Below are 27645 nucleotides of genomic sequence, written 5' to 3'. Positions count from 1 at the left end.
TCCTTAACATCACGCAGGAGCTTTAGTCCTTAATGACCCCATGTTGTGGCTTCACCCCAGCTGACAGCTCAGCCCCACGCAGCCAACTTGCTGACCCCTTCAGTGGGTCTGGGGAGAGAAGCAGAAGAGTAGAAGGGAGAAAATTCATGGGTTGAGATAAAGACAGTTCAATGGATAAAGCAAAAGCCCCAAACAAGGAAAGCAGAGCAAAGAATAAATTCACCCCTTCCCCAGGCAGGTGTTCAGCCATGCCCAGGACAACTGGGCTCCATCACACGTAGCAGTGACTGGGGAAGACAAATGCCACCACTCTGAACAGCCCCTCTTCCTCCTCCCTCCCTCAGCTTTACATACTGAGCCTGATGCCCTCCATGTGGTATGGAACATCCTTGGGTCATTTGGGGTCAGCTGCCCCAGCTGTGTCCCCTCCCAGCTCCCTGTGCCCCCCCAGCCTCCTCACTGCTGGGGTGGGGTGAGGAGCAGGAAAGGCCTTGGCTGTGTGTGAGTCCTGGGCAGCAATAACACCAACACCCCTGGGTTATCAACACTGCTTCCAGCACAAATCCAAAACACAGCCCCATAGTAACCACTGTGAAGAAAATTAAGTTTATGCCAGACAAAGCCAGAAGATTGAGTTCAGTGTTTGAGGCAGGAGAGAGCCAACATCCAGTCCCAGTTTCAGTGATCTGGCTTCCAGGTGCCAGTGTTGCATAAGCAATATTACTATTTTATTGAGTTCTTTTATCTGACAGTGTAATGCTGTGAAACTTCTGCAGTACTCTTTTGCAGAATAATTTCCTGAATCAACTTGAAGGATGGAAAATTGGTTTGCTAATCAAAAGTCAAATTTGTGAATTAAAAAAGTAAAATGATGAAATAAATCTAATTGTGGGTGACATTTTCTTTATAAATGATGGGGAGGGGAAAATCTCTATTTTCGTGTGTGTTTTGGTTTATTTTGAGGCTTCACTGCAAGCATGTATATAATTTTGTGCCCTCTATTTGCATGAGTAATTTCAAATTCAGGCATCAGTAGTCACGTGCTCTGGATATGAATGCCAAATGCACTGAATTACACAGTCGAAAGTATTCGGTGCCCTCGAGTTCTGGATTTCTGCACTAACAGTAAAAGCTTTTTTAAAATCTGTAACATCAATGCCTCATGATTATAAATTACAAGTGATGGGTGTATTTCTTCATTTTCAGGGATCTCCTTCAGACACTGACCGAGGATGAACTGCACACACTGGAACGTAACCTGTGCATCTCTCAAGATGTGGATTTTCCTGTCAGAACAGATCCTGAAGTACCCTCTGTCATTGCACCAGGCATAACTGCAACTTTGCCTCCTAAGGAACTTTCAGCAAAAGCTGAGAACACAGAGGCTGAGCTGGCTTGCTCCATGCAGTATGACGAGCAGGAGCTGGAGCAGCTGAACAGGATGGTACACAGAGTCGGCGATGAAATGTCTTCTCTGCTTTCCCCTCCGAGCATCTGTCAGTCTCCAGCTCACAGACCTAGCCTAAGAAATAGTTCTAGCACAGAAGCTTCACCAACAAGACACCATCTTGACAACTTAACTGATGAGGAGGACAGAGTGTTTTTTATGGATGATTTAGATGGAGCAGGAGAAGCTCTGGCTGGGTTGGATTCAGTAAGTGATACTTTTGCTTGGGTGAATAACCCTTGCCACAATTCAGGACAGAACCTGCAATATAGAGATGCTTTGCTTTATGAGAATGGCCATCAGACGGAGGAAACTTTGCTTTTAAAAGATGCTGAAAGTGACTTAAGCAATAATAACAACGTTGAAGATGGAAAACAGATGTCTGGCATTTCAGTTCCCAATTCATGCAGCTGTCTAGAAGGTGCAGACTCACAGTTATACCTCAATGGCTGGGATGCGTATGCCGATGACGCGGAAACGGCGGAAGTGATAGCACACAGGACAGGGGGAATGAAAATATCTGCTACTGTAATATTCAATCCTAAATCTCCTTCTAGCTCAGAATCCCCAGTAACAACCCCAGAAGCAGCTATTAGTTGTATTCCTGGATCTGCTAATCCATTAGCAAATGAGGAGGAGGATGAATCCCATAAACTCAGTATAGCTGCCACAAACTGTCTGATTAATTCCTGTGTGTGTTGTGGCAGCTGTGAAGACAGCAGGGAGGACGGTGTTGAAGGTTTAAAGACTAAACATTCTGCAGGAGGTGTTGTAAATGCTTCATACACATTAGTAAAGTCTAAGGAAATGGACCATGTAGATAACTTGGACAATTCAGTCCCTGAGCAGGAAACATTAAAACCTGAAACTTCTGCTTTGTTAGCAGAAAGAGACTTTGGCAGTGAAGAGCAAAAACTGCCAGTCTCCTCTAAGTGCCTGGCACATTCCTCAGGTTCACAGGTAGGAGTAGAAAGTGACTCCCAAGGAGAAGCAGAAAGCATCTCAAATCAGCAGAAGAAGTGGGAGAAGAGGAAACAACTGTGTGATAAAAAAATGGACTACAATGAAGATGCTAGTAGTGAAAGGACATCAAAGGAAGATGTAAAGTCAAGATCTAGTTCAAGGTAAGAGCAACTTGATGTCCTGGTAGTAATTTGCATGTACATGAATTCCTGTATCCTTGTACTGCAGTGGTTGGTGTATACTTCCTGTTGATTTTAAGAACAATAGAGTGTTGCAGGATTAAGGAATTTATCCATCTATGTTTTTTAATGCAGATAGCTTTTTATTGGACATCAGCTTTTCTGCAAAAGATTTGGAGATCTGAATTTTAATCATCCAATGTCTCTGTATCATTGAAATCAATGTTACATTACCTGCTTAATGTATCCGAGAGGGCATTGCTGCTAAACAATACCTGGGTCATTACTTCCCTTGTCCTCTGCTGTTTTATAAGAGAGTGTGTCTGGCAAATACTAAAAAGTTAACTTTTGCATCAGTGCATAGGATTGAATTGTTATCTAAACACATTTTCCCTTAGCCTTATTTGAGAGAAAGGGGTTGATGTGACCATGTTGCCTGTGGGCACAAGTGTATCTGTGAATGTGGGTGTGCTGAAGGAGCCTAACAAAGTGCAGAAGTGGCTCTTAAGCCTGCTGGACCATTTCAGCCAAGCTGATAGAAGAGTGGAGATCATGGATTAAGGTTCTGCATATTTAAAGGCAACTTGATAACAGGGAGATATCATAATACTTGTGTTAAAGAAAATGCTACACTTCAGCTCAACTTTGATTAGACACAAGGGATCTTACACAGATCAGTAAAAAACCTGACTTTGTTTTGGTTTACTGCTTAGAGGATAACCTGTTGTGTAGTGAGTCCTCAGTTTCCCTGAGTATTAATATCATGAAGCAGAGGCAAGACATTAGAGCTAAGTTATCTTTGTTTTCTGTCTTTCTGTGACAGCTGGCTTTCTATGTGGGTGTGATGCAGGCTCTCTCATTTCATTATGTTCACAGAGTTCAGGATAACACAGTGGAGGTAGCTTGAACCACAAAGCATAACCACAACGTAAAAGCTACAGAAATAAGTGTACCAATTGAATTATGAAATATCAAATATTACTGGTAGTGGAAATAGAATCGTGAGTTCTTTGGCCTGGACCTAATTGCTTTTACAGGTTAAATACAACTTAGCATGCCCAAAGCTCAACTTATCTTTCTCAATATTCTGTTTGCTATTTTAGGCTTGCAAGTATCATCATATTCAAGGCCTTACAACAGTATTTTTAAGTGGACTTAATTTTAAGATGTAATTCACAAATCCCTTTGACATTCCATGATTTTGCAATGTTTCAAATGGAATACTACGTAAAAGTAATCACTATGTTTAATCAGTTAACTCATAAATTATACAAAATTCAGACTCTTTGTCTACCAGTTTTTGCCTTGGGTAGGATATTAAATGAATTTTTGAGAACAGGTCTGAAAAATATAATAAAATTACATGTATCTGTAAGCTGCTATTTCAGCTTCCCATGTTTTGTGAATGTAGTAACTTCTCCACTGTCTTGTCCAGTCTCTGCTAATATTGCTTAAAAACTTTATCTGAGAATTGTCCTTTTACAGAGAGTTCTATAAGTCTGTCTTCCTGTTTGCTTTTGTTTGCTCCTGGTTCCTGTTTGGCCTCTCCTGCCTGTTGTGATTTTGTAGACCTAAGTCACGTTTTGTCAATGTGGGTACTTTTTCAGATTGGAAAAGTCAGAGCCTTCTTGATCAGAAGTTGTCCACACCCTTGATCATGCCTTATCTCTTGCTCTAAACAATTTCCAATGATACAATTTCCTCTTAGCAATAAGTGAATCAGAACTGCACTTACTCAAGATATGAGCAAACTGGATGTGCACAGTGGCATAATTGGTTTCAGTTGTTTTTCAGTGGTTTTCAGTATTTGACTTGGAATTCTTACTAGGTGGTGTGCTGATGTTCTTTTTGAAGCTGTCTGCTAAAGCCCCAAGATGTTGCTTGTGGTCTCAGGCTGTCATTCTGTGTGTGATGCTAAAATTCTTCTCCATGTGTTTACCTGTTAAGTCTTGCCATTTTATTACCTGTTACTCAGACTTTAGGATCCTGGGCAGTTGTGCAGTCTGTTCTGGTTGTTACCCTGAATAATGTTGCATTGGTAGTAACCTGTCAGAGTGCATTGCTCTCCGGGTTTTGAAGATCATAGACAAAAACAAAGCTGCCAGGGTGCTGAAGAACCTCAGCCATGAAATCCCACCTTTCTGAGAAGTGATTGTTTAACAGCTTCTCCCAATTTGTGATTAAGAATTATCTGTCCTTTTTGGGCCCCTCCCTCTTGTGCTGTAGCTCCTCAGTTATCTTCAAAGCCTTTAGTGAGGTATTTTGACAGAACCTGTTTAGAAATCCAGAGAGTGAATCACCATTGACAAGATGAATCACCATTCTTCACAAGCTTCTTGACCCCTTCACAGAGCTCCCAAGAGGTTCCCTCTGCTGAAGTCACCTTACTTGTTCCCAGACAGACCTTCATATTGTTGTCTACTTATTTTAGCTTTGGATACATTTTAAGTTGCTTGATAGGATCACCAGGCTCACAGAGCTGTTTGAATCTGTTTGAATTCCTGTGGAGTCCTTATTTTTGTTTTTTTTTAGGGATGGCCAGCTTTAGACTCCAGGCATCAAGGAAGTTTTAAAAGAGAGCTTAATAATTCATCTTATTCATTCTTGAGTTCTAAAACTCTTGGGTGAATGCTTTTGAATATTTTGTTAACGAGTTAGTTGAATTTGTCTGTTTTCACCATAGTCTTTTACATAGATACTTTGTTGATTACTTCTAATTAGCTGCATTCACTTTTGAGACTACAGTACATCTGTTATTAGTTGTCAAGTATTCCACCTTTGCAGCAGTAGGAATGGAGATTTGTTACCAGATTGTTGCTACTTTATTTGAAAGCATTGTAATACCAACTCCTTAGGTATGTTCTGTGAAAGATGGAGATGCTGGGGTTCTACTGAAAACTAGATGAAAAAGTTATATATGGGTAGATCCTATTTTTTCTTTAAATGTATATATAAGATTTGGGTTTTGCCTCTGAATCACTTGTCATGTTATCAGGAAAAGAGATAATTCAGTTACAAAACTTGTGGACCTTTCCTTACTCATGCTGCCTGGGCAATGACTAATCACTGCTTTTTGATGGTATTTTGAAATGGGCAGATCACATTAGGCTTCTGTGACTGCTCCCTGTTACATGCTTGTGAATGCCAGCTTAACCATAGGGGAAATGTTGGAGACAGTAGATTATTTTCAGAATGATGGACCCATTAGCTAGAACAATAAGCAATCTCATACACATGGAATAGCTGCAGGATAGGCTCATTTGTCAACTTGATAAATGTATTTACTTTCTAGTTACTGTAAGTCACCAAGTAAAAGAAAATTTTCTTTCCCTTTTCTGAATAAAGCAGCTCTCAAATGTGAAAGCTGTGATACAAACCATTTGTTTTAGTAAGTGTAAACTATTTTACCACACAGTATGACATTATAGGTATAATCTCTGTGATCCAGATGGGTTTACCTTAATAATCTCTGTACCTGAAATAGCTGGTTATTTCAGGCTTCTCTGTCTAGCCTCAAAATTCAATGGATTTTAAAATAAAGATTAAACACTCTTCTAATAAAGATTTCGTAGAATCATAGAATAGTTTGGGTTGGAAGGAACCTTAAAGATCTTGTTCCAAACCACTACCATGGGCAGGGACACCGCCCACTGGACCAGATTGTTCAAAGCCATGCCCAAACTGTCCTTGAACACTTCCAGGAATGGGATCTTTGCAGATCCTCTGGGCAGCCTGTGCCAGGGCCTCACCACCCTCTCAGTTAAGAATTTTTTTCTATCTAATCTCCTGCAGTTTGAAGCCACCCCTCCTCATCCTGTCACTCCCTGCTCTTGTAAAAAGTCTCTCTCCATCCTTCCTGTGGGCCCTCTTCTGGTACTGGAAGACCACAGTTAGGTCACCCTGAAGCCTTCTCTTGTCCAGGCTGAGGAATCCCAATTCTCTCAGCCTTTCCTCATAGGAGAGGTGCTCCATCCCTCTTGGTGGCCTCCTCTGGACTTGCTCCAACAGGCCCATGTCCTTCCTGTGGTGGAGCCCAGAGCTGAATGCAGTGCTGCAGGTGGGGTCTCAGCTGAGTGGGGCAGAGGGGCAGAATCCCCTCCCTCACCTGCTGCCCCTGGTGCACTGGCTGACCCCAGGACAGGGAGGTTTCTGGGCTGTGAGTGCCCATGGCTGGGTCGTGTCCAGCCTCTCACCCACAGCACCCCCAAGTCCTTCTCAGGGTTGCTCTGGATCTGTTCATCCCCAGCCTGTGCTGCCACTGGGAGCTGCCCTGACGCAGGTGCAGCACCAGCACTTGGTCTTGCCACAGCCCATGAGATTCCCATGGGCCACTGCTCGAGCTTGTCCAGGTCCCTGTGGATGGAGTCCTGTCCCTCAGGTGTGTCAGCTGCACCACCCAGCTTGGCATCACCTGCAGATGTGCTGAGGGTGCCCTCAATCCCTTCATCTGTGTCATTAATGGAGATACTAAATTATTCTGGTCCCAGTAAGCACCCTGGAGGGACACCACTTGTCACTGATGTCCAGAGGCATTGCCCACTTCCCTCTGGATCTGACCATCCAGCAAATTTCTTTTCCATGTAACAGTTCATGCACTGAGTCCATCTCTGTCCCATTGACGTGCAAGGATGTTCTGTGGGACTGTGAGAGAGGCTTTAGAGAAGTGCAGCTCAGTGACATCCCACAGCTCTTCCCTTGGCTGCTGGTGGTGTGTGCACCATCACAGATGACCATACTGGCTATTGACAGGTCTCTACTGCTTGGCTTTTTAAGTGTTAGCTGATTTTATGTCTTTCTTTGTTATTTGCTTGTATCTCAAAGATATAAAACACCAACAGCACACAAGTCTTGGGCAGCAGTGCTAATGAGATGCAAATATGAGAGAAGCACTAGCAAAGATGCAGTGTCTGACTTGCTGAAGGGACAAGGTGATAAATAAAGGCTGTCATGTAACAAAACAGACAGTTGAAGGGGGAAAGCCATGTAAGAATAGAACATAAGATGATAAAACTACAAAAAAAAAACACCGCCGTTTGGTGTTTTGGGGTAAAAAAGGACATAAGTTAACCCCAAAATCAAGCTTTAAATCTCTAGCTAGTGTTTCTTGTTTATCCGCTAGAAGGAAACTATACAGATTTTTTTTAATGTTCACTTAAACATAAAATTCTACCTGCTCTTCCACAGAAGAAAGAAAACTACAAAGAGGGAAGATATTTTTTTGTGTGTGCTTTATAAATATTTGTCTTTCTGTTCTTTCTGGAGCTGAGGAGTCCATGTAAACCTGCTAATGTTTTATGATTTTTGGCAACTTGTTTGCTATTGTCCTACAATGCTGCTGTTCTCATGTTTTAGTCTTAAATACCTGGTTCTGTTGCATGTTTTTCTATCTACATACTGACCTCAAAACAGTTCTGATACTAAAAAAAGGGATTCTTAAGTGTAATTTCTTGCTTTTCCACTGCAGGTCTATTTAAAATGTCTACCTTAAGTTTTACAGGTTTTTTTTGCATTTCCTTGATCTGTTTGAATGTGTTCTTGATGAAGCCTTTTGCAGTGCACCTGGCAGTTGGCAAAAGGAGCTGCACTTGGTAGTGAGGATGATTTCTTACCTTCACCCTTCCTGCAAGCTCCAGCTGTGTCCATCAGCTGTTGGATGCTGGCAATGTTTGCATTTACTTGGGGGGGCTAAAAATTAGAATATTTTGCCTTATGTTTTTGCAGTGTAAGGAGGAAGAATGAGGTGTCCTTGGAAAAGCATGTTTTGGTATTATTTGTTGATCTACATTGCAACTCTAGAATAAGAGGAATAATTTATTATTGAGCTTGGTATTCAAATTGTCTCTTTTCTTAGTCTTTCAATTCTTTAATCCTAAATTGTACATATGGTACAGTATTTATATATTAAAATAGTCTGTATTGTAATGTAATAAAAATCTTATTTCCTCAGCAAATTAGAATAACTTCATTAAAAAATGAACACCTGTTTCAGACAGTTGGTTTCTAATTTTGATTTTTTTGTCCTGTACTTTAATTTCTTCACTCCTTAGCAGCATGTGATGTGTGCACAATTTCAGTACAGCAACTTTAAGATAAGTCATTCCACCTTTATAAATGCAAGGAAAACAACCATTCAGCCATTTGTATTTGGAGGATGGCTAACATTTGCTAAGAAAACCAAAACCAAATTCACACAAAGTACCTTTCTAGCTTGTCTGAGTTTCTAGCTTTTCTACAAGTATTCCTTTACCAAAACTAAATTAATTGATATTGTAATTCAAAATAACTTGATTAAATGACCTAAATTCCTGCTTTTCTATAATATTTTCTTCACAGTAAGATATAAGAAAACTGTGTATATTTGTACATGAAAATGTTGCCTTTTCCAAGAAAAATTAATGGACAGCTGTGCAAGTTCATGTAAACAAAAATATGTCTTTTACTGATTAGTCTTTTAACTGGCTCTTCAGGACAAAGAAAAATTCTCCTTAGCAAAAAGCAAATAGTACTTGATTAGGAATCAAAAATCAGCCTTTTAACAGCAAAACATCCTTTAAGCAATCCTTTATCTGGCTGCTGATTGAAGTTTTCTTCCCCTTCTAGTATTCTGTTTATTGCCTTTGTGCAACTAGCCAAATTCAGATTCAGTATAAATTAATTTTTTCAGTCCCTCCTCCCCTTCTTTTTAACAATGCAGGTCTCAAATTTGAAATGGCAGTGTTTTACCTTGCCTGTTGAACACTGATTTTGTGCAGTATCCTGTAACACAACTGCTGTTACAAAGCTTTGGGGTCACTGTTTTATACCAGCTTCCCTTTTACTAGGTCCCAATATCAATTGAAGCAGGGAACCATATTAGCTTTCAATGTAGGGATTCCTGAAATAGCAGGTTAAAAAGTTTTGAAAGCTAATTTTTGAGTGGATTTGGTGTGACACATGAGGCTTTAGTCAGCCCTCATGTAGTGTGCCAGGGAAACAATACTTGTGCCAATTAACTATTGTAACATGAAATGTAATTGTATTCAATTAGTAGCATTCATGAAGAAACTGTCCCCTGAAGCAGAGGTTTAATTAAATGTAAAGAGGCTAGAAACACATTCCAGTAGAAGAAAGCATGGATAAAATAAAGGTGGCTTTCAGTTTGTTTTTTCTTTTTAGAATGGTTACTAAAAGTGGCCAACAGCTTTCAGTGAAGGGTTCATTGGTTCAGTCTGCCAGTATTCCATGAACAGAGGCAGCATATCACCCCATGTCACTTTGCTCTGTGTCCTCAAATCTTTATTCTGTAATTGTATCAGAAGTGCTGAAGAATTATGTTTTGATGAGCATGGATAGTGGTTTTATCCAGTGCTAGAATGCAATTTTTAAAACAGCACTGTAGGCGTTTAAGACCTACAAATGAAAGAAATTGTTGCCACATTCCCCAGTTTAAGCAGTCCTATGAATCTCAATCCAAAACAACATTATTGCAAATGAGCATGACATGGTGAAGCTCAGGTCACCTGTGGGCTGATGTGGGAAGGAAGGGTTAGCAGCTCCCAGCTGCAGAATGTGGCTTTATGCATGGATTTTCTCTTATAATTGTGCTAGTGAGTATGTGTGCTGAGCCATCATCAGCTGATGATGGGAATCTTGAGATGAGAAAAACAGCTCAATTCACCTCAGGATCTACCAACAGCTTAGAAAAGCAGAGAGGATCTTCAGGCAGACATTAATAAGAGCAAAACTCTACAGTTACCCTAAGACTTTTTACTGAGAGGGAAAGCAGTGATTATTAAGGGTTTTTTTTTAAAGCTAGTTAGTATAACATTTAGAACGTATAAAACAGAGTTACCAGTATTGGATTCCCATTTCTTGGTACTAAATAAACACAGAACTTCTTACATGAAGAGTTACAGCCTGAATATGAAGCAGTAATAAACACTGTTAATCATAAATACTGCTTCCAGTACAATGATTCAGTCTATATGGACACACAGGAATGAGAAAAGTGTTTCCATGTTGTAATTGCCTGAACTGCACATAGTTTATTACAACAAACAAATGCCTGTGAGTGTGGTTTGTGTCAAGTGTGTTCAAGCAGTTTGCATTGCCAAATGCCAACTAACTGCATGGATAGCTAATTCTGAAGTCAGCAGATTGTTCAGCATGGTCACGCTTGAGCCCCAAGAGAAAAATGGAGAAGTGGAAAATGAAGGCATTTGTAAAGCAGTTTAGAATGGCAAACTGGGTTAAGACAAGGCTTTAAAACTGGTGAGATGGTGGAACTGGTGAGAAGGAGCTGTGCTGATAGGAACTGGTGTGGAGTGAGAGAAGATTGAAATAAGAGGCAAAGAAGTGTGGAGAAGAGATGAGGTGAGGCTTATTGCCTGTCAGAAGACATCTGTGAAGATGAAGGTAAAGACAGCATTGAGATAGTAGAGAATGCCAGCTGGCTGTGGGCCATTATGTTCCTCATGCTCACACGGTTTATTTGCCATGAAGGTGCTTTATTGCTTTGCCTTCTTTCTCAGAATGTCCATTCCACAAAGGTAGCTGATGATAGAGAGTGATTTCATGTCTTGGGACAATGTTGGTAATAAATAATTATTTATTAGCAGAGAGGTGATACTTTAGCGTGGTGATTGGTTTGGTTTATGTTTTAGCCCAGAGCATTTAACTCTCCAAAAACATGTGTGAACTTTTGAGTTCTTGGGGAAAATGTAAGCCCTTTGGGCTCTGTGGAAGAATTGAAAAATCTTAAGTTCTTTAAAACAAAACAAAAAAGTAGAAAGCTAGAACCTAAGAAAATTGAATTTAAGTGCTTAAATACTGCTAACTGAAATATTTTGATTGGACTGCAAATATAGCAGGCAGAGCATCAAAGAAAGCACTGAAGGACAGCAAAGCTGACATCTTTCAGAAAAATTATTACTACTCAAATCAGCTGGCAGGATTTTTACACTGGAAAAATCTGGAAATGGTGAGGAGGTGGGAGAGCTTACAAGAAGATGCTGAGTTTGCTACTTGTTCTTGTTTCTTGGGTCTGCTATTCAAAGATTAGTTTATTCTGAGCAAAAGAGTGATGTGCTTCACTTGCAAGAGAAAAGCACTGATGTATTTGCTGTAAGAATGAGTTAACAAAATTCCTTGGTAAATGTAAGAGCAGTTTAACAAGGTTCAATGACAAGGTACACTTCAGTATTTAGTGCTTAGAGGACAGGGTCAAACAAAGCTGCCAGGGAGATCCTTTCACTGAGTCTTGAGGTTCAGAGAGGAGCTGGATCCAGAGTCAGTCCCAGACCTCATCAATGGTTTATGTCTAAAGGATTATTTATGTATGTGCAGTCAATCTTTTTGTCACTTAGCTAATATTTCCACATCTCACCATGTTTATTCCCAGTTGCACTTACTCAGTATCTGGTGTGATAAGGATTCACTCAGCCTTGAGGAATAATTATGAGAGGCATCCCTACAGGGGAGATCCTGGCATGCAGGCTGCTGCCACCCAGGAGAGCTCAACAAGCCCTGGACTGTCCACTATTTTTGGGCTAAGATGAGTGACTTACAGTCATATTTGCATACCCATTGTACTTTGGCTGGTGTGTGCTCAAGTAGCCCTCAGCTGCTGTGCAAGATTCATGGCCCGTGGCTCCTGTGGTGTTACCTGTCTCCCCAGAGCCCAATTTGGGTGCAGACATTCAGACTGCCATTTTTTGCTTTTGTTTAAAAAGAAAAGGGGGGGCGAGCACACCACCACACCTGCCTAATCATGGTGTAAAATTGTGTGCTAATGGTTTTTTTAATATCATTCAGCTGCTGTAAAACAGACAGTAAAATTACATTTTAGTAGCATGACCATATTGTAAGATTGGATGGGTAAAGGTGATGAGCTCTAAAAGAGTAAGCCTTTGTTTAAATGCATATATCTCTTCATAATGAGCAGAATTAGCAAGGGAAATTACATAAAATGAATGAAAGTTAAATAGATTTTTGTTCAAGTCTGATAAAATTATTTTCCGGTTGTGAAGTCTCTCCTTTCAACTAAAGTATGGTACACTTGGGATTTATTTTCAGATTGGCAGTCAGAAATGAGAAACATGAAGGGGTACATTTTCCAAGTGATTAGTGGGAGGTATGCAAACAAATCCTATTATTTCTTAGTGGGATTAGAGCACATACCTTCCCTACACTGCTTTGAAGAATTCCCCTTAAGCGTTCTTCCAGACTTCTAGCTGAAAAAATAGCTGTAATAGTAAATTTGGTTGAAAAAAACAGTTTGAAACATAACTGGTTTGCATATATCTAAAAAGCAAAAGAACATTAAAAAATGTGCTCATAATTGTGGAGAAGTAAGGTGAAATAACCCTGACCTATATAAATACCTCTCTTTTAGCTGGAGATGTTTCTTAGGTTTCTCTTTGTATTGTCCAGAGATTTGTTGACTGAACATTTGAGTTCAGCTGGCTTGAGTGAATCTTCTGCACCGCCTAGAGCCAATACAACTTTGATATCTTTGCTCATGATTACATATTTTCTTATCTCTTATAATTTAATTTTTTTCTCAGCTTGTAGAATTTCCAGTAGCTGAGCAGTAAATTGTTACTCAAACAAGAAATTGGTCTTTACAAAATAGTTTTATAAGTGCTTATGAAACTGTTTTTACTCCTCTAATCCCAGTTTATGTTGATAATATGCTGTAAGATCTGAAATGATGTGTTATTTAGAGGCTTTTCATTGGTCCAGGGATGCCAGAGACAAGTCGTCTACCATTCATTTCAATTAGTCATATCCTTTTCGTTAGTAGCTAGTGGATTTCTGCTAACAAAGTCTCAGAGGTTTGCCATGGAGCTGCTCCTTCCTGGATATCTGTTGGCTCAAAGCACAAAATTTGAGCTAGCTATATGGCACTAGAGGGACTGAGCAAACTTAGGGGTGGGTTTATTCAGCTCCATCACTCAAGTGTCAGCATTCTGGTTTCTGGCAGACCTTTTCCTTCCAATGGGGAGCAAACGTAGGTCAGACTTCTCACAATACTCAGAATTTTTTGAAGTCTATGGATTCCTGTGCCTTGGCCTGAAACCCAAGATGACTTTATGCACTTCCAGCTTTGTTATGTCTGCGGTTTGAGGTTATGCCCCACTTAGCAGCATGGGCAAGCTGCTCCCTCTATCTCCAATGAAAATGTAAGGCTCACAGTTATTTCCTGAATATTTTAACTGTATGGCATGAATTAAATTGAAGATTGTTGTGAGATGTGTGCCCACTGACTTTGCTAAATTGCCTGTCCTTTTGGGAAGAAAACAGAATAGGTTTGTATCATCTTCTGAAGAGGAAAAAAATGCAACTGCCAGTTTATTTTTATTTCTGAATAACCCATGACAAGCCATGACTTTTCTCAATGCTTTGTTTTTGCCTTTGCTCGCTTCAGCAGTTCATTTTGTCTCCGTATGTTTTTCCAGTTCTCAGGATGGCTTACGTGATTCCCCCCTCAGCTCCATCTCCAGCAGTGACTATGAGAGTGTTTCTGTCACTACATGTAGTCTCTCCAGCATATACGCTCTGAGGTAATAACATCACTTTGCAGTCAGATTGGACGAATGGTATTGAGTTATGCTTGGTTAAAAATTTTCATTGAATTAATCAAGTGACAGCAACACTTCTGGGTATTCTTCCTTTTGAACAACAGGTGCTTTTTGGTTTTTTTTGGTGTTTTTTTTTTTTTTTTTAACCTGCCAGCTTTCTTCAGTGCTGTGACAAATGAGGCAACTGTTATGGAAGAGTTTTTAATGCATGCAGGAACCACTTACACATGTCCATGTTCTCGCTTTTATTTATCCATATAGCGGTTCTCAGAAGACACTTCAGGTTGTAGCTTGACAAGTTACAAATGTTTTTCTTAGCCAGCCCTCAGCTTTCTAAAAAACATGTCTTTTCCATTGTGTTTTGCCTTGTAAAATAAAAGCTGTTCCAGTTAACAGTTTAACTTACACCCTGTTGCTGGCCAACACTGGTAAGAATGCAGTGAAGAGCTGCTTCTGACTTCACAGAATATTCTGGGTTGGAAGGGCCCCAGAGACGTCGTGGAGCTCAGTTTGTAAGTGAATGGCCCATACAGGGATTGAAACTGTGACCTTGGTGGTTTTAGCAATACTGTTTTATATTCTCGTCTTCTGAAACTGCATGGGAGTTTTAACTTTAGTTTTACTCAAAGCACTTATTGAGAGTGATAGTGGAATTATGGTTAGGACACAAAAACGTAACTAAAACATAAAGATGAGATCTTTGCATTTTTCACTGTTTGCAGAACATACATGTATGAGATGTATTGCATGCACTGTGTGCAATAACATTTTTGCTCTGGTACAGACAGATTGAAATACTGTTACTTCAGCTGATGGAGATCATCCTCCACTGCTTCTTGTCCTCTTTTTCATCTGTTTTTCTTTCCCCAGCACTTCATCTGAACTTCAGGATTTTGAAATTTCCTAGGTTTGGGGATAAAAAGAGGAGATAAGATGGCTTTTCTAATAGTGATAGATGCAATACTACAAATAACAATTGGAGTTTTTTTAGGATGTACCTGTCTTCAAGTTCAGTTTTTTAGAGTTTTGTATCTTTAAAATAAGAGCAGAAAGATGCAGCAAAAACTGTTCTTCATTGTTTTAATTTTGAAATAAATTTCCTTTTGACTGTTCTTCAAACAAAACCCAATTTACCTGCATGCAGCAGTTGCCCTGTTCCAAGTACTGTACAGATTGAAGACTGTTTCACACAGAGCTGTCTGAATGGATGGTAGGTGTAGCCTCAGTGACTCTTCAGAAATAACTAAAGCAGTGAGAATAAGTCTTGATTAGATGCACCACCTCTTTGGAAGGCCTTACTGGACTGCCTTTGTACATTAGTGTTGCAGTTGCCACTGTATTGGTAGTTAGGTAGAAGAAAGTTTGATTTTTAAGGCAGTATTTGCACATGTGCCTTTGTGCTCTTCCCCACTGAAAAACAGCATTGCATCATCTCTGGGTGGCTTGATGAAATCCAAGTTGTCTATTTTTCTGCAATCTAATGGATTACCAGAGGTGTAGTTTGTGGTCCAGTAAAACAAACCAGCAAAGTGCCTGCTTGACTGTAATGACAGGAGTTTCCCCTTTTGAAACACGTAGTTTAAAAACAGCTAAAACTTCTTTTAATGACTCATTGTAATGTAATAAAAAAAATAACTCTTAGACCTAACTGCTTCACAGTAGAATGTTCCTAGATCTTTGTGCATAGAAATGTAATACTCAGTGCATCTATTTGTATAACTTTCTGGAATGTTATTTTTAGGTGCTCCTCATGTTCTCTCTTTAGAGAGTTTTGTTTGGCCATTAAATCGCTTCTCTAGAGTTGCATTATTTGTTTACTGCAACATATTCCTTGCAAAGATAATCTCTAAAATGTTCTTTTCTGAAATAACTAGGTTTTCCATGATGCCATATGCTTATCCAAAATAATACCTAATTTGGGAGCTTGTTTCTTTTTCATCTGAAATATGCAATTTTAATGTATCTAATTTCTTGATGTTTACACTTAACAACAATTAGACATTAAATGTAACATTTCCAATTTTGTCTGAAAAATAATTGGTTAAAGATGGAATTCTTGAAATACATTTATGTGGTCTTTCATCCTCCTGTGAAACATCAACAACTCCTTTGTGCTGTTAAATAATCAGTACTGAGACTGACAGTCATGTTGTCAGATTGCAGCATGTTTTGGGAATATCTTCAGGAAATTCAGCTGTCATAGAAAAACCAGTTTAACTGCAGTAGTAATGTTGAACTAATAGTATATTATGGAATTGATTTGAAACAAGGAAGGATTGAATGTATGGAATTCTGTAGAAATGTACATTTATTGTTTTCCAAATGGAGAACCAGGGAGAAAATTCCAACTCTTTGGGTCCCAAAGCAGTGTTCAAACCAGTGGTTTGGGTTCTCAAATGATTTTGCTAAGGAAAGTTTGATTTCGTTGGTACCTGATCTATATAAAATGTTCCTCTTTCTAGTCTCAGAGGTCTGGTGGTCAAGAATTTCAATGTTCAGCCCAGTTCAGAAGATAATTTTTTTCAAAATGTTCATTAGGCAGCATCCAGACCTGAGATGCCTCTACCAGTAGTCAGCTTTCTCAGCAAAGAATAATATGATATGCTCAAAGTTTGGACCTAAGTTCTCTGCAAGACCACAGCTAGAAAATGCAAGAAAAATGTTGATTTGGGAATGATAAGGAAAAATAAGTGAGACAACAGAAGAACAGGTAGTTACAATTAGTTGATTTCAAGTCTCATTGGAGTTCTTGTTGTAAGAGTGCCAGGGAGAAAGAAATACTGATGAATCTGTATTCCAGTGTTTGCCTAGAGTACACTGTACATGGTAAACTTTACTACTTTATTTTAAGGTTATAAGGAACCAATAAATAAGAACTTGAAATATAAGTATTAACTCTTAAAACTAACCTTAGTGTTACACTAGATACTTTACCTGGTCAACAGGTTGGGGTTTTTATAGATATGTCATTACAGCTTAACTACTGGTGGTTTTTAGTATATTTTTCTACTATTTTAGGCATTTACAAAAATCGGTGGTGAAGTTTTAGCACATTGTTTACAGTCTGTAAAAGGCAGTATCTGCAATGAATTGTGACTCAAGTTTATGCCAAAACAGCAAGACTCTGCCAGCAATTAGAGTGGGATATTTATCTAGATATTTCAGTTAGAATATCTGTATTTCTGTGTATGTGGGAGACATTTACTGTTCTTAGTATAAAATATTTGTTATATCAAGATGAAACCTCCCCTGGTACAACTTCTCCTCTCCATGTGGCTCCTTGTGGAGAGTCAGCCTCCATCCTCTTTAGAGCCACTCTTTATGTACAGTGATGAGGTCCCCCTGGAGCCTTCTTCAGGGAATAAAATACTGAGTTCCTTCAGTCTCTCCTTGTAGGGCTGGTTCTCCATCATCTTCATGGCTTTCATTTTGACCCTCTCCAGTCCATCTGTTCCTTTTCCCGAACTGTGTCCACAGCTGGACACAGGAGTACTCCAGGAGGGGCCTGACAGGCTCTTGGTAGTTTGGGATGGTCACATCTCTCATCTCTGCTAGTGGTGCCCTGTGGGTGCGTGCCAGCATCTGCTTTGCTGTCATTGCTGCAGCAGCTTCACTGCTGAGCCCCGTTCAGCTCTTGTGCACCAGGACCCCCAGGTGCCCCTCAGCAAAGGATCCCAGCCTGTGCCGGGCTCTTCGGTGTCATCACTGCTGCAGGACCTTGCGCTTGTCTCTGTTAAACTCCACATTCCTCTTGCCAGCTCCCTGTTCCAGCCTGTCCTGGTCTGTGAGATGGCTTTCCCTGCTGGCAGGTCCACCTCACCGCCCAGTGCGGTGTCACCAGCAAACCTGGCAGTGGTGCTCACAATCTTGTCATGCAGATTGTTTTGGTGATGCTGAACAAGTGAGGCCCAGTGTCCATCCCTGGGGACTCCCACTCGTGGCAGGCTGCCAGCTCAAGTGCAGACCATTGTACCCCTCTGAGTGGGAGCTCTGAGCCACTTTCTTGCCCATCTCTCAGACCAAACAAAGTTCACGTGGGTGGACGGTTTCTTACAGAAACAGTTTTTATACAGTGCTTTCGCATCAGTAGAACTCAGTGCCTTGAAAAGGATTCAAGAAGGAAAAAGAACTTGGTTATTCTCCAGGACTGTGAATTATAGTAGGAGAATTAAGTTCTTTCATCTCATGGTCCAGAGCTTAAGCTATCAAAGCTACAGCACAAATTACATGCCTGCAGGTTTTAACAGAGACCACAGCTACTCTGGGCACCTTCTAGATGATAACATAGAGTACAACAAATACATTAACAATGTATTTTAACTGACTGATCAGTCTACCTGATCAACTCTGTCTCCAGTTCTTCTGTCTTGCACTTTTGCCTTTGTTAACATGGTCAGCTCACATTGAAGCTATGCAAAATGACAGATTTGTTCTGCATTTATGTTTGGTACTGTTTTTTTGGTCTGATCAGTAGACTTTCTGTCTCCTTTTTTTTCTGTAGAGCTGCTCTATATGGAGAGATTGCTCACAACCAGAAAAAGGCTGTTAGTAATGGCTTTACATGTACTGTACTGGAGTCCTGGAAATAAAGAGCTTGGTGAGCAGGGTTGTGTGAAGAGAAAGGGATTTTATACCTTGAGCAAATCTGAATCACTTCCACTATAGATGCTATTCCTGCCTAATGATTCTGAACCGCAAACTCTTTGTGTGTCTCTTAGGCAGAGAGTCTGTGCTGTTTTGCACAGCTCTGTCACTCAAGCAGTGTGAGGGCAGTATTAATGCAGTCATAAATAGGTTGCTGTATACAGTCTTTTTGTTTAGCTGCTAAATCCCTTGCCCCAACAACCAGCTGAGCAGTACCAGCAAAACAAAAAGTCAGCCTTGATGAGGTCTGTCAGCTTTTGCTTCTGATTTTAGTCAGTGAGACGTACGTGACTGGAGCAGATGTCTCTGGGTTTTCACCGCCAGGATTCTTCTTGATGTGTTTCATGCCTATCTTGTTCTTCACCCTGCAAGACAAAAAATCTCAAAATGGTAGAGCATTTTCTAAGTTACAATGTTCCTTTCTAGGATATTCTACAGGGTATTTTATGTTTTATGCATATCTTTGTCTTTAGTAACAAGTAACTGGATGCAGATTTTATTTTTTCCAAGGAATAAGCCAGGCAGCTGATGTTAACAAGTGCTTGTTACAGTGGGAAGGTGAGAATTCAGTTGTTGGAAGTTCTTTGGTCTTTCCCTATTAAAATTATAAACTTCATATTATAGAGGTGTTAAAATGTTCAATGTAGTTGAAGTAAATATAGAATATATAGCTCTCTGTGTAAATCAAGTAAAATAGGGCAGTATTTTAGGCTGACTAGCATCAGTGGCAGAGGCAATAAGACTGTTCTGGCAGAATTGGTAGACACTCCAAATTTCCCATTTGGGGGCTGTATTCCAAGTGGCATATCAAACACACCATATGGCTGGAGACTGACACAAAGTGATCATAATGGGCTTGTGTTCTTGTTTCTACACAGCTCAGTTGCAATTTTCATTTTTAGTAATTTGGCCACAATTATAATCATTTTCATTTTAGTGATGTGTAAAAATCTGCTGTTGAATGTCACTTGGTGTTCCCTGTGATAGTAATAGAACAAAATTACTAGCTTTCAGAAATTAGGTTTTATTTTACAGATTAGGGTTTTTTCCCTCAGTAAAACCCTTAGAATAGCATGTTTGGGAGTTTTCAGATTATGTGTAATTAAAATCACTATAGTAACTGCAGTTTTGCAGAGTTTTTGTCCATGTCTAAAGATACATTGTAAAATTACAATTAGATTGGAGGAAAACGGAGAGGATTTTCTCATATTTACAGCTGTATTAAAGGTGCAAAATAAAGAGATAGCTATGTTTTTTAATTAAAATTTTAAGGTTCCACCTAATACTTTCATTAGCTTTTCTCATCTTTGACTACCACGTCTGGATACAGAATTTCTGTGGGATTCTCCTAGACCCTAGGATGCACTCATGTTTCTGCTGCTCATTTTTGTATTATTTTTGAGGGAACTGATGGAAGCAATATGAAAATGTTGTGCTACCTAGTTTCCATATCCCTCAGAGTTCCTTGTGCAGGGAAGTGTTTCTGAAGCTGCGTCTCCATCTCCATTTCTGCCACACACAGGAGCTGCAAGTCAAGAGTGGATCTGCGGGAGCTGGATGCTAAATGAATTAATTCACTTGTTGTGGTGCCATGCAGAACTGTGGCACAGGACATTGCTAACAAGTTGTATAAAATTACTCTTTGCCCTGAAATATTTATGTCAGGTATCCAAGTTCTGCCTGTCCTTTGTCAAGTTCTGCATAAAGTGTAAAAGCTGGGACTGATGTATTTCTGTCCCTAGGTTGGATACCAGAGCTGGTTTTACAAGCCATGTCATCATAAGTTCTATACTATTTGTGATTTTCACTTTCAGTTTTTCCAGTTCAATATATATTTTCAAAGTTTAAATATTTCTGTCCTCTAATCTCATTTTATTTATCATTTTGCAGTGTGAATGAATGATTGAGAGCTTTCAATGCAAGTTTGATTACAAGAAAGTGGTGGAAAAAAATGTCCTGGTGGAATTGGAAAAAGTCATAGTAGAACCCAAATAATATTCTAACTTCTTGGTTTTTCCATTCTGTTTTTTCTTGAATTTTACAATAACTTTATTTTGCAGATTTTATCCCTTTTTGGTTTAATTTAGGAAAAGCAGTAAGTGTGATACCTTGCAAGTATCTAACATTAAATTTGATGGTTAGAAAGCACCACTGTTGATTACTAATGCTCTTTAGTTATTTTTTCATATGCACACTTACAGAAGTTTTATCTATAAGAATCAAAAAAGCTCTTTGGGAGAGGGCACTGTTACAGTTGATAAATTCTGCACTGGCAGTGTTGTTTATTTTAATTTCCATTTGAAATACTGTATCTTTGCATTTATCTGAAAACCCAGGCCAGAGTGTTAATGAGTTTGAGTAAGCCATAACTTCTCCTAGGCTGAGTTTCTTAGAGTGAATCTGTTTAGCAAGATACTGCTTTACCAGCTGTGGATTTTGCCAAGTCCAAGTGAGAATGCTCTGCAGTTTGAGGTCTGAACAGCTGAGAAAAGATTCAAGATGTTCTTCCAGCAGAGTGGGGAGCTACAGAAGCTGCCAGGGTCTGGAGCAGAAGTTCTTGCTGTTGATTTCAAATTCAAGAGAGTTCAATGCTCAGGACTTTTTCCTGACTGGAGATACCACCTAGGCCATATGGATAATCCTGTTAGCCAAATTCCTTATTTTACAGAGCCAGCCTCAGATTGCCTACCTCTACAGGGGCAAGAGAAGCTAAGGACAAGCTTCTGCAGATCTTGCAGTGTAGGAAAAGTAATTCCCCCCACTGAGGGATTCAGAAGGTTGACAGCAGATGGGGCTTCTAGCACATGTGCTGTGAATGGAGCTGGGCACTGCTCACACATGTGGGAATACTGTTGTCTAGTCAGGTCCAGTTCTTTTGGTGATTTCTAGCTAGAGGGATTTGCATGCATTATTTGTTTCTAAAGACAAAGTTCTGAAGCCTTGGTGTGCTTTATGGGAGGTTGGGTTGATTGGTGGGTTTTTTACCCTCTTGACCTGTTTCTCTTAAAAGATAGAGGAAATAACTAAGGGGTTGTATTCGGTTATATTTAAAAAACTCTCTTGACTTAAAAATATTAGGGTTTGAAAGACAAGAAATCAAGTTCTGCATTAAAGCTTTTTTTATTCTCCTTTAAATGCAGCTTCTGGGGTCATTCCTTAGAGCATATCCTTAGCTAAAAAACTACATGCTGTTACCTAAATAATAGCATATAATGTTCTGGCTTGGGTTTAAGTGACTCTAAAATTGGGTGTGTAGCCATCCAGTTCACTTAAAACAATTGTAAGAAGCCATGATTCTCACAGTTTCTCTTCCAACCATATCAAAACTAGCACAACCAACAGGTTTTAGCCTACTGTTTATTGTGTTTATTGTGTTGGTGAGAGTATCCAAAAAGAAACACTAGAGGTACTGCAAAAAGCAGGATGGGAAGTAGGTTGGGGTTTTTTTTCTTACTGATATGGGAATTACGTATCTCCTACCTAAACCCCTGTAATTTTCCTCTTGTCATTTCTCACGGATGCAACCTTTGTCTTCCCTGAACTATTCTGTTTGAACCTTTCATGGCCTTTGGAGTTGCTGGTTGTTCTTTTTAGCAAACTGGAACCCAGAGTTGACTACCGCCTTCTGGAGTAGAGTAAGAGTAATAGCTTGGCTGGCAGGTTAGTGGTGAGATTTCCAGTTACAGCCTACACAAAATGGCAGTGGGAGCAATGTGCCAACGTGCTGAAGTTGTTTTAGAAATTGTATGCAATCAGTAGCATAGATTTGCCCGCAATCATTTTGGTTTGGGTTTTTTTCATTTGCCATAAGGATGAAAATATTCAAATGGGAGAGAATCTTAAATGTTGTGGAGTGGATAGAAGGTGTATGTTATTGGTGTTGTACACAGAGCATAAGGTGCTAAACTCTGTAATGAGCAAAAAATGAAAGTTGGGGAGCTCATGATAATGTGTTTTGAGAAATTGTAAGAACTAGAATATTCTAAATGTACCTCTGTATACAAGGAAATTCACATACATGAGACACTTACACATGTACATATCTTTAGTTATTCACTACCTGTGGTGTTAAATAATGGACATGAGAGATTTGTTAAGGCAAATTAGTGCAAATGAGTTGATATCATTTAAGTCCAAAGAATTGCACTGCTTTATAATTTATAGACAGTCTCTCATCAATTTTTAAATGAACACTAATTTATATTTAAGACTTGGGCTACTGACCCTTTGTCAAACTTCAACAAGGTTTATGTAATGTCCTTCTGTGTAGGACATTAGGAATGTGTGAAATCACAGAAAACTTCTTGGGAAGTTTTCACATTTCTCTGCTGTCAAGGGTCTCACCTGCTACTGTACATCACTTACCAAACTTTCCTAAAGAGGACCTTGGTCTTAAAATGTGATGAAACAGAATGGTGCCATTTAATACATGGATTTTGAATTCATTGTCAAGTGGAATCACCAGCTATAAATTCCCACTACAGCAGGAAGGTGTTACCTGTTTTGTTGCAGAGAGTTACATTCTACTTCTGCCCCTGCTTGTGTAGATTGCTGGAGATTCCCAGAGAAAGTGAGAGGGGAATCCCTGATGTCACAGGTATTTGGGTAACATAAATGGTGAAGTTAGTCACTGAATTATATATTAATACTTTTCTAGTAAACATTTGTAGTATTGTTATAGAGTTTTCTTCTTAGGCTTAGTTGGGATGAGTTCGTGTGGCTGAAACTTGAGCCCTGTCTGTTTACAGGCACTACTGGCAATCTTCTGAGATCTTTTCCTGAAAATCAGTTGTCATTCAAGACCTTCCCTGAAATCAGAGACTTATAGGGTGGTCTTAATTGCCTTTTAAATTTGGTGACATAATTGCATCACATATTTGTGTTGGAGCTGGATAATTTTCAAGCTCTCTTCCAATCCTAACCATTCTCTGATTCTGTGATAAAGAGTACAATGGGTCTGCTGGGCTTTCTCCTTTGCAAGAAGTGACCCACTATTGCCTTTGATTTAAGATTTCAAAAGACAAAGAAACATAACCAAGCCATGTATTTTTAAAAGTTTTTTGTGATTAATTTGAAAACATGAAAATTCAGTTGATTTTTTGTATTCATTGTAATTGAACCATAGAGCTTTTAAATTCTTTTTGTCTGTCACTGCTGTATATTTAATGCATTTTTAAGATACTCTGAGGGTTGGTATGTGAATAATAAGAAATTTTTTCAGAGAATCTCATACATTCTGCATTCGTGCGGAGCAGGTTTCAGGTTTAAAGAACCAAACATTTTCAGACAAATTTGAAAGGAGACTTCTGTGAGTGGACACTGATTTCTACAGCTGTTGCTATGTTTTGAGCACAAATGTAAAATATTTAAATTTGGACCTTCATTGAATTGGTTGACTTTAGTTGTTTGGGTTTAGACTTTGCTGCTTTCACTGGTTTTGGATGAATGTCAGTGACCAACAAGCACAGCCCAAAGCCTGCAGTATCACAGATGGTTACCTAAAATGTCTGTCCACTTCTGAAAATGTCTGTCTGTCATAACCTCCTTGTTCCACAGTCCTGTTTTCTGTTATGTAGGAGTACTGCTACTTAAACAGGCTCAGAAGTGTCCTTTGAAACACAAAAGCTATCAAGCAGATTGCATCTTGGTGAAAGATTTTATTGTGTACAGTTACATTATTGGCTTTTGTTTGCTTGTGCATATTTGGCTAAATTTCACAGTAGAGCCTTGAGACCAGGCAAGGTGTAGAGATACACCTTGAAAGTGTTGAAAGAGTCGTACGACTCTTCTCATGTAATAAATGAAGTGTAATTTTGAAAGGGATGGCTGCAGCCAAGTTAAACAAAAAGCTAATTCATTTTACTGCCACAGGGTATCTGTTCCTCTATAAGGTAAAAGCAGATTTATTGTTTGGAATCAACCTTTGACCTAACATCTTATTTCTTAATATTCACCTTCAGATGTGTCAGCTTCGCAATGTTTTTACAGTCTGAAAAATTAATGCATGATAAGCTTTGTGTATATGATAAATGTTTCACAAGGGGAGTTCCATGTGTATTTTGATGTTACCCCTTTGTAACTTAATTCATTGGGTTATTCAGGTTCCTTTCAACCAAACAGTTGAGAGAGTGAGGACTTGTCTCTAGCAGTAGTATGGCTGTTTGTATCGTGCAATGAGACATGATTCTGTAGATGCTGGCTGTGAAACATTCTAGATCCAAGTGTAGTCTGACATTGATGAAATGCTTCCTAAACATCTGGTATTGGCTGAAAATGCTTATCCAAATTATCCATGTTAGATAAGCCAAGTAGGAAAGATGTTCTTCATAGGGAAAAAAAAAAAAGGTAAGCTGCATCCTGTAGATCACATTTCAGGTTTGTTTTCTGTATTATCAGTTTATAAAATCGTGAGAATCTATTTGCATGGATGCAGTCATTGCTGTTTGGCGTACTCTAATAAAAAAAAAAGCTGGCTCTTTTGCTGTTTATCTGAAACAATTGCAGTGTTTCTGTTCTTACAGTATTTCTTACTGTCTCTACAATATTGTATTTTGGCTACATTCTTTAACAGTTAGATATACCTTAAAGTAAAGAACTGATGGTTGTTGGATGTTCTTTGAGAGTAATTTTTGTCTTACTTGGACTTGGTTGTGTTGGTAAAGGCAGAGTAATTGTTTCTGACTCTGTAGCAATTCTTAGGTTCAGTTTTAAATTTTTCTGGAGTATTCATTTTTTTGCTTTGTAGTAGCACAAGCAATCCCAAGAACAAAATGTCCTCTTTTCTGAACCTCCTGTATGTGGATACTGCAGTTTACATGGGAGTGGGCATATCAAAGTATGTCATAAATGTGAGTGTGCAGACATGCTGACCTTCCATCCCACAGTGCTGGAGCAATTCACATGAGCTCTCTGCTGGGGATTTTGGGGAAAAAAGAGTCCCAGCCAGTCTTGTGGTGACATGGCCAGTCTTAGTGACACACCACAAAAACTAACAGAATAGTCGCAATGGAAGTAGGTCAAATCACATTCCTGAATGAAGTAGGTAAAACTGCATTCCTCCCAGCTGGAGGAGGCTCGGAAAGGCAAACATTAGTATTAAAATTGGTCAGAACTGTGGAATGAGCCTTTCTTCCTTTCTGCAAAACAGCAAAGGACCAAGTAGCTTATATTCTTGAAAAGCACTTTTCACAGCTCTCTGCCCACTCAACACCTCCATTTGAAATATTTCTTCAGCTGTGATTTGGAGGGAAAAGTCATCCTTGATTCAGTAGCCCTGTTTCTCTCCTGCACTAAAGTTTCTGTGTATTGGGAGTTTTGAAGAGACCTCTGTATTAGGGTTATTCACATTAACTTCTTCTAAAATAATAATTACACAGACTGGCTTTGCAGTCTGCAAAATAATTACTGCATCTGGCTTTGTCAGGAGGTCCATGCTTGCCTTGGAGAGCAATTCATGGTGCATATGTGTGTATCCCTAAGAAAGTTCTTATGTAAAATAGAGTAGAGCCTGTTTGCCCGTGTTGCAAGGCAGAGTCCTTTATCTTTGTGTGAGAGGGTTTGTGTGAGCAGGCATCCTCTGACTGCACACCCTTGTGACTCAGGAATCCCTTCCTGGCTCTTGCTGCCTTTCAGTTTATTCTTTTGTAAGCTGCATTTGTACATGACCTTTTCATTGTCCTGAACACAGGCCTTTCCATGCTGACAGACTTGCTGTTCTAATATCTACTCTATCCCCTATGGAAAGGCAAAGGAAAATGAAAAAGAATTCTCACTTCATTCTCAGTGTCTTTGATAAGCCCAGTCAGTCATGGTGCTGCTGGAACTGTAAACACAGAAATAACACCTCCTTACAAGAACTTTCCTTTGTTAATAGCAACAGACAACATGAATAAAATGAGTCTCCTGCAAGCCTAGTCATTACTCTGTGTTTGAAAGAATGGGGGGCCAGTTAAGGTACTGATGCTACACATGTTCCATTGGTATTTCCATCAGTAACTCATCTCCAGTACTTCTTTATTTTCAGTCTGTTTTTCCTAGGGCTTTTAAGATTGGGTGGCATAATTATTTCTCTTTTATATTTCAAAGGATTACCTGTGGAGCCTACAGGTAGAATTGGAAAACTGTATCTTATAAAATCTTGTTATAAATAAAAATGCTACCTATGTGTCTTCTCCCAAAATAACAATTCATGCATTCCGCCAGAAGGTATGCCAGAAGGACAGGATCTGCAAGATGGTGAATGTTTCTGCACCTGATTAAAGCAGATTGAACTCAAAATGTGTTAGAAATCACTTTTTTTGTTATACATGCTACTTATACATGCAGTTAGTGACTCTTAACACAGTAGTTGTCAGTAAAGAGTGTTGGAGTTTTGGACAGCAAAAGTATGATTTTAAGTAAAGTAGTCTAGTTTTTTGGTAATAATTGGCAATATTAATTTCTTTCCAGTATGTGGAGAAAAATGGTTTTGTGTTCCCTCTGAGTTGAATGGAGTGGAGTGCAGTAAGAAGGCTTCTGTCTCCTTTGGTCAGCACAGTGAATCCTTAGGACTTCAATGTAGTTACATCCTGTGCTCTAGTCCCATTTAAGAGTTTTTAGGGGCAAAGTGCTGCTTTTCCCCGAAGTACTTCCTGTTTTTAACATCTTGATTTACAAATATTTAAGGTAATTCCTGATATTCCTGAAGATTCTCTCCAAGGCTTCCCTGCTGTCTCAGGTTGTTTCAAGCTTCTTTGTAAGAGAAAAGTGGTGGGGGGTGGTGGTAAAAGTGTGGGGATGTCTGGCATCTGGTTTTTAACAAAAAATTAAAAGTTTGAGTAGACATTTGGTGGCACATTTAAATCTCTTTAGA

General features: G+C 39.3%; 1 protein-coding gene across 5 annotated transcripts in view; it reads left to right on the top strand.

Annotated features, from left to right (window-relative positions):
- ZFYVE28 (zinc finger FYVE-type containing 28) overlaps positions 1–27645 on the top strand; it is a 146041-nt gene that overhangs the window by 101142 nt on the left and 17254 nt on the right. For 2 of the 5 annotated variants that reach the window (XM_038134253.1, XM_038134249.1), the window contains exons 8-9: positions 1207–2571; positions 14028–14132. In XM_038134253.1, coding sequence (XP_037990181.1) covers positions 1207–2571; positions 14028–14132 — 1470 coding nt within the window. Of the gene's footprint in view, positions 1–1206; positions 2572–14027; positions 14133–27645 lie in introns of those variants that run through there. The other 3 variants (XM_038134252.1, XM_038134250.1, XM_038134254.1) reach the window with 2 other exon arrangements.

The sequence above is a fragment of the Motacilla alba genome, chromosome 4 (genome assembly GCF_015832195.1).
Source record: "Motacilla alba alba isolate MOTALB_02 chromosome 4, Motacilla_alba_V1.0_pri, whole genome shotgun sequence".
NCBI classification, from domain to species: domain Eukaryota; kingdom Metazoa; phylum Chordata; class Aves; order Passeriformes; family Motacillidae; genus Motacilla; species Motacilla alba.
This window is presented reverse-complemented; position numbering and strand designations above follow the sequence as displayed.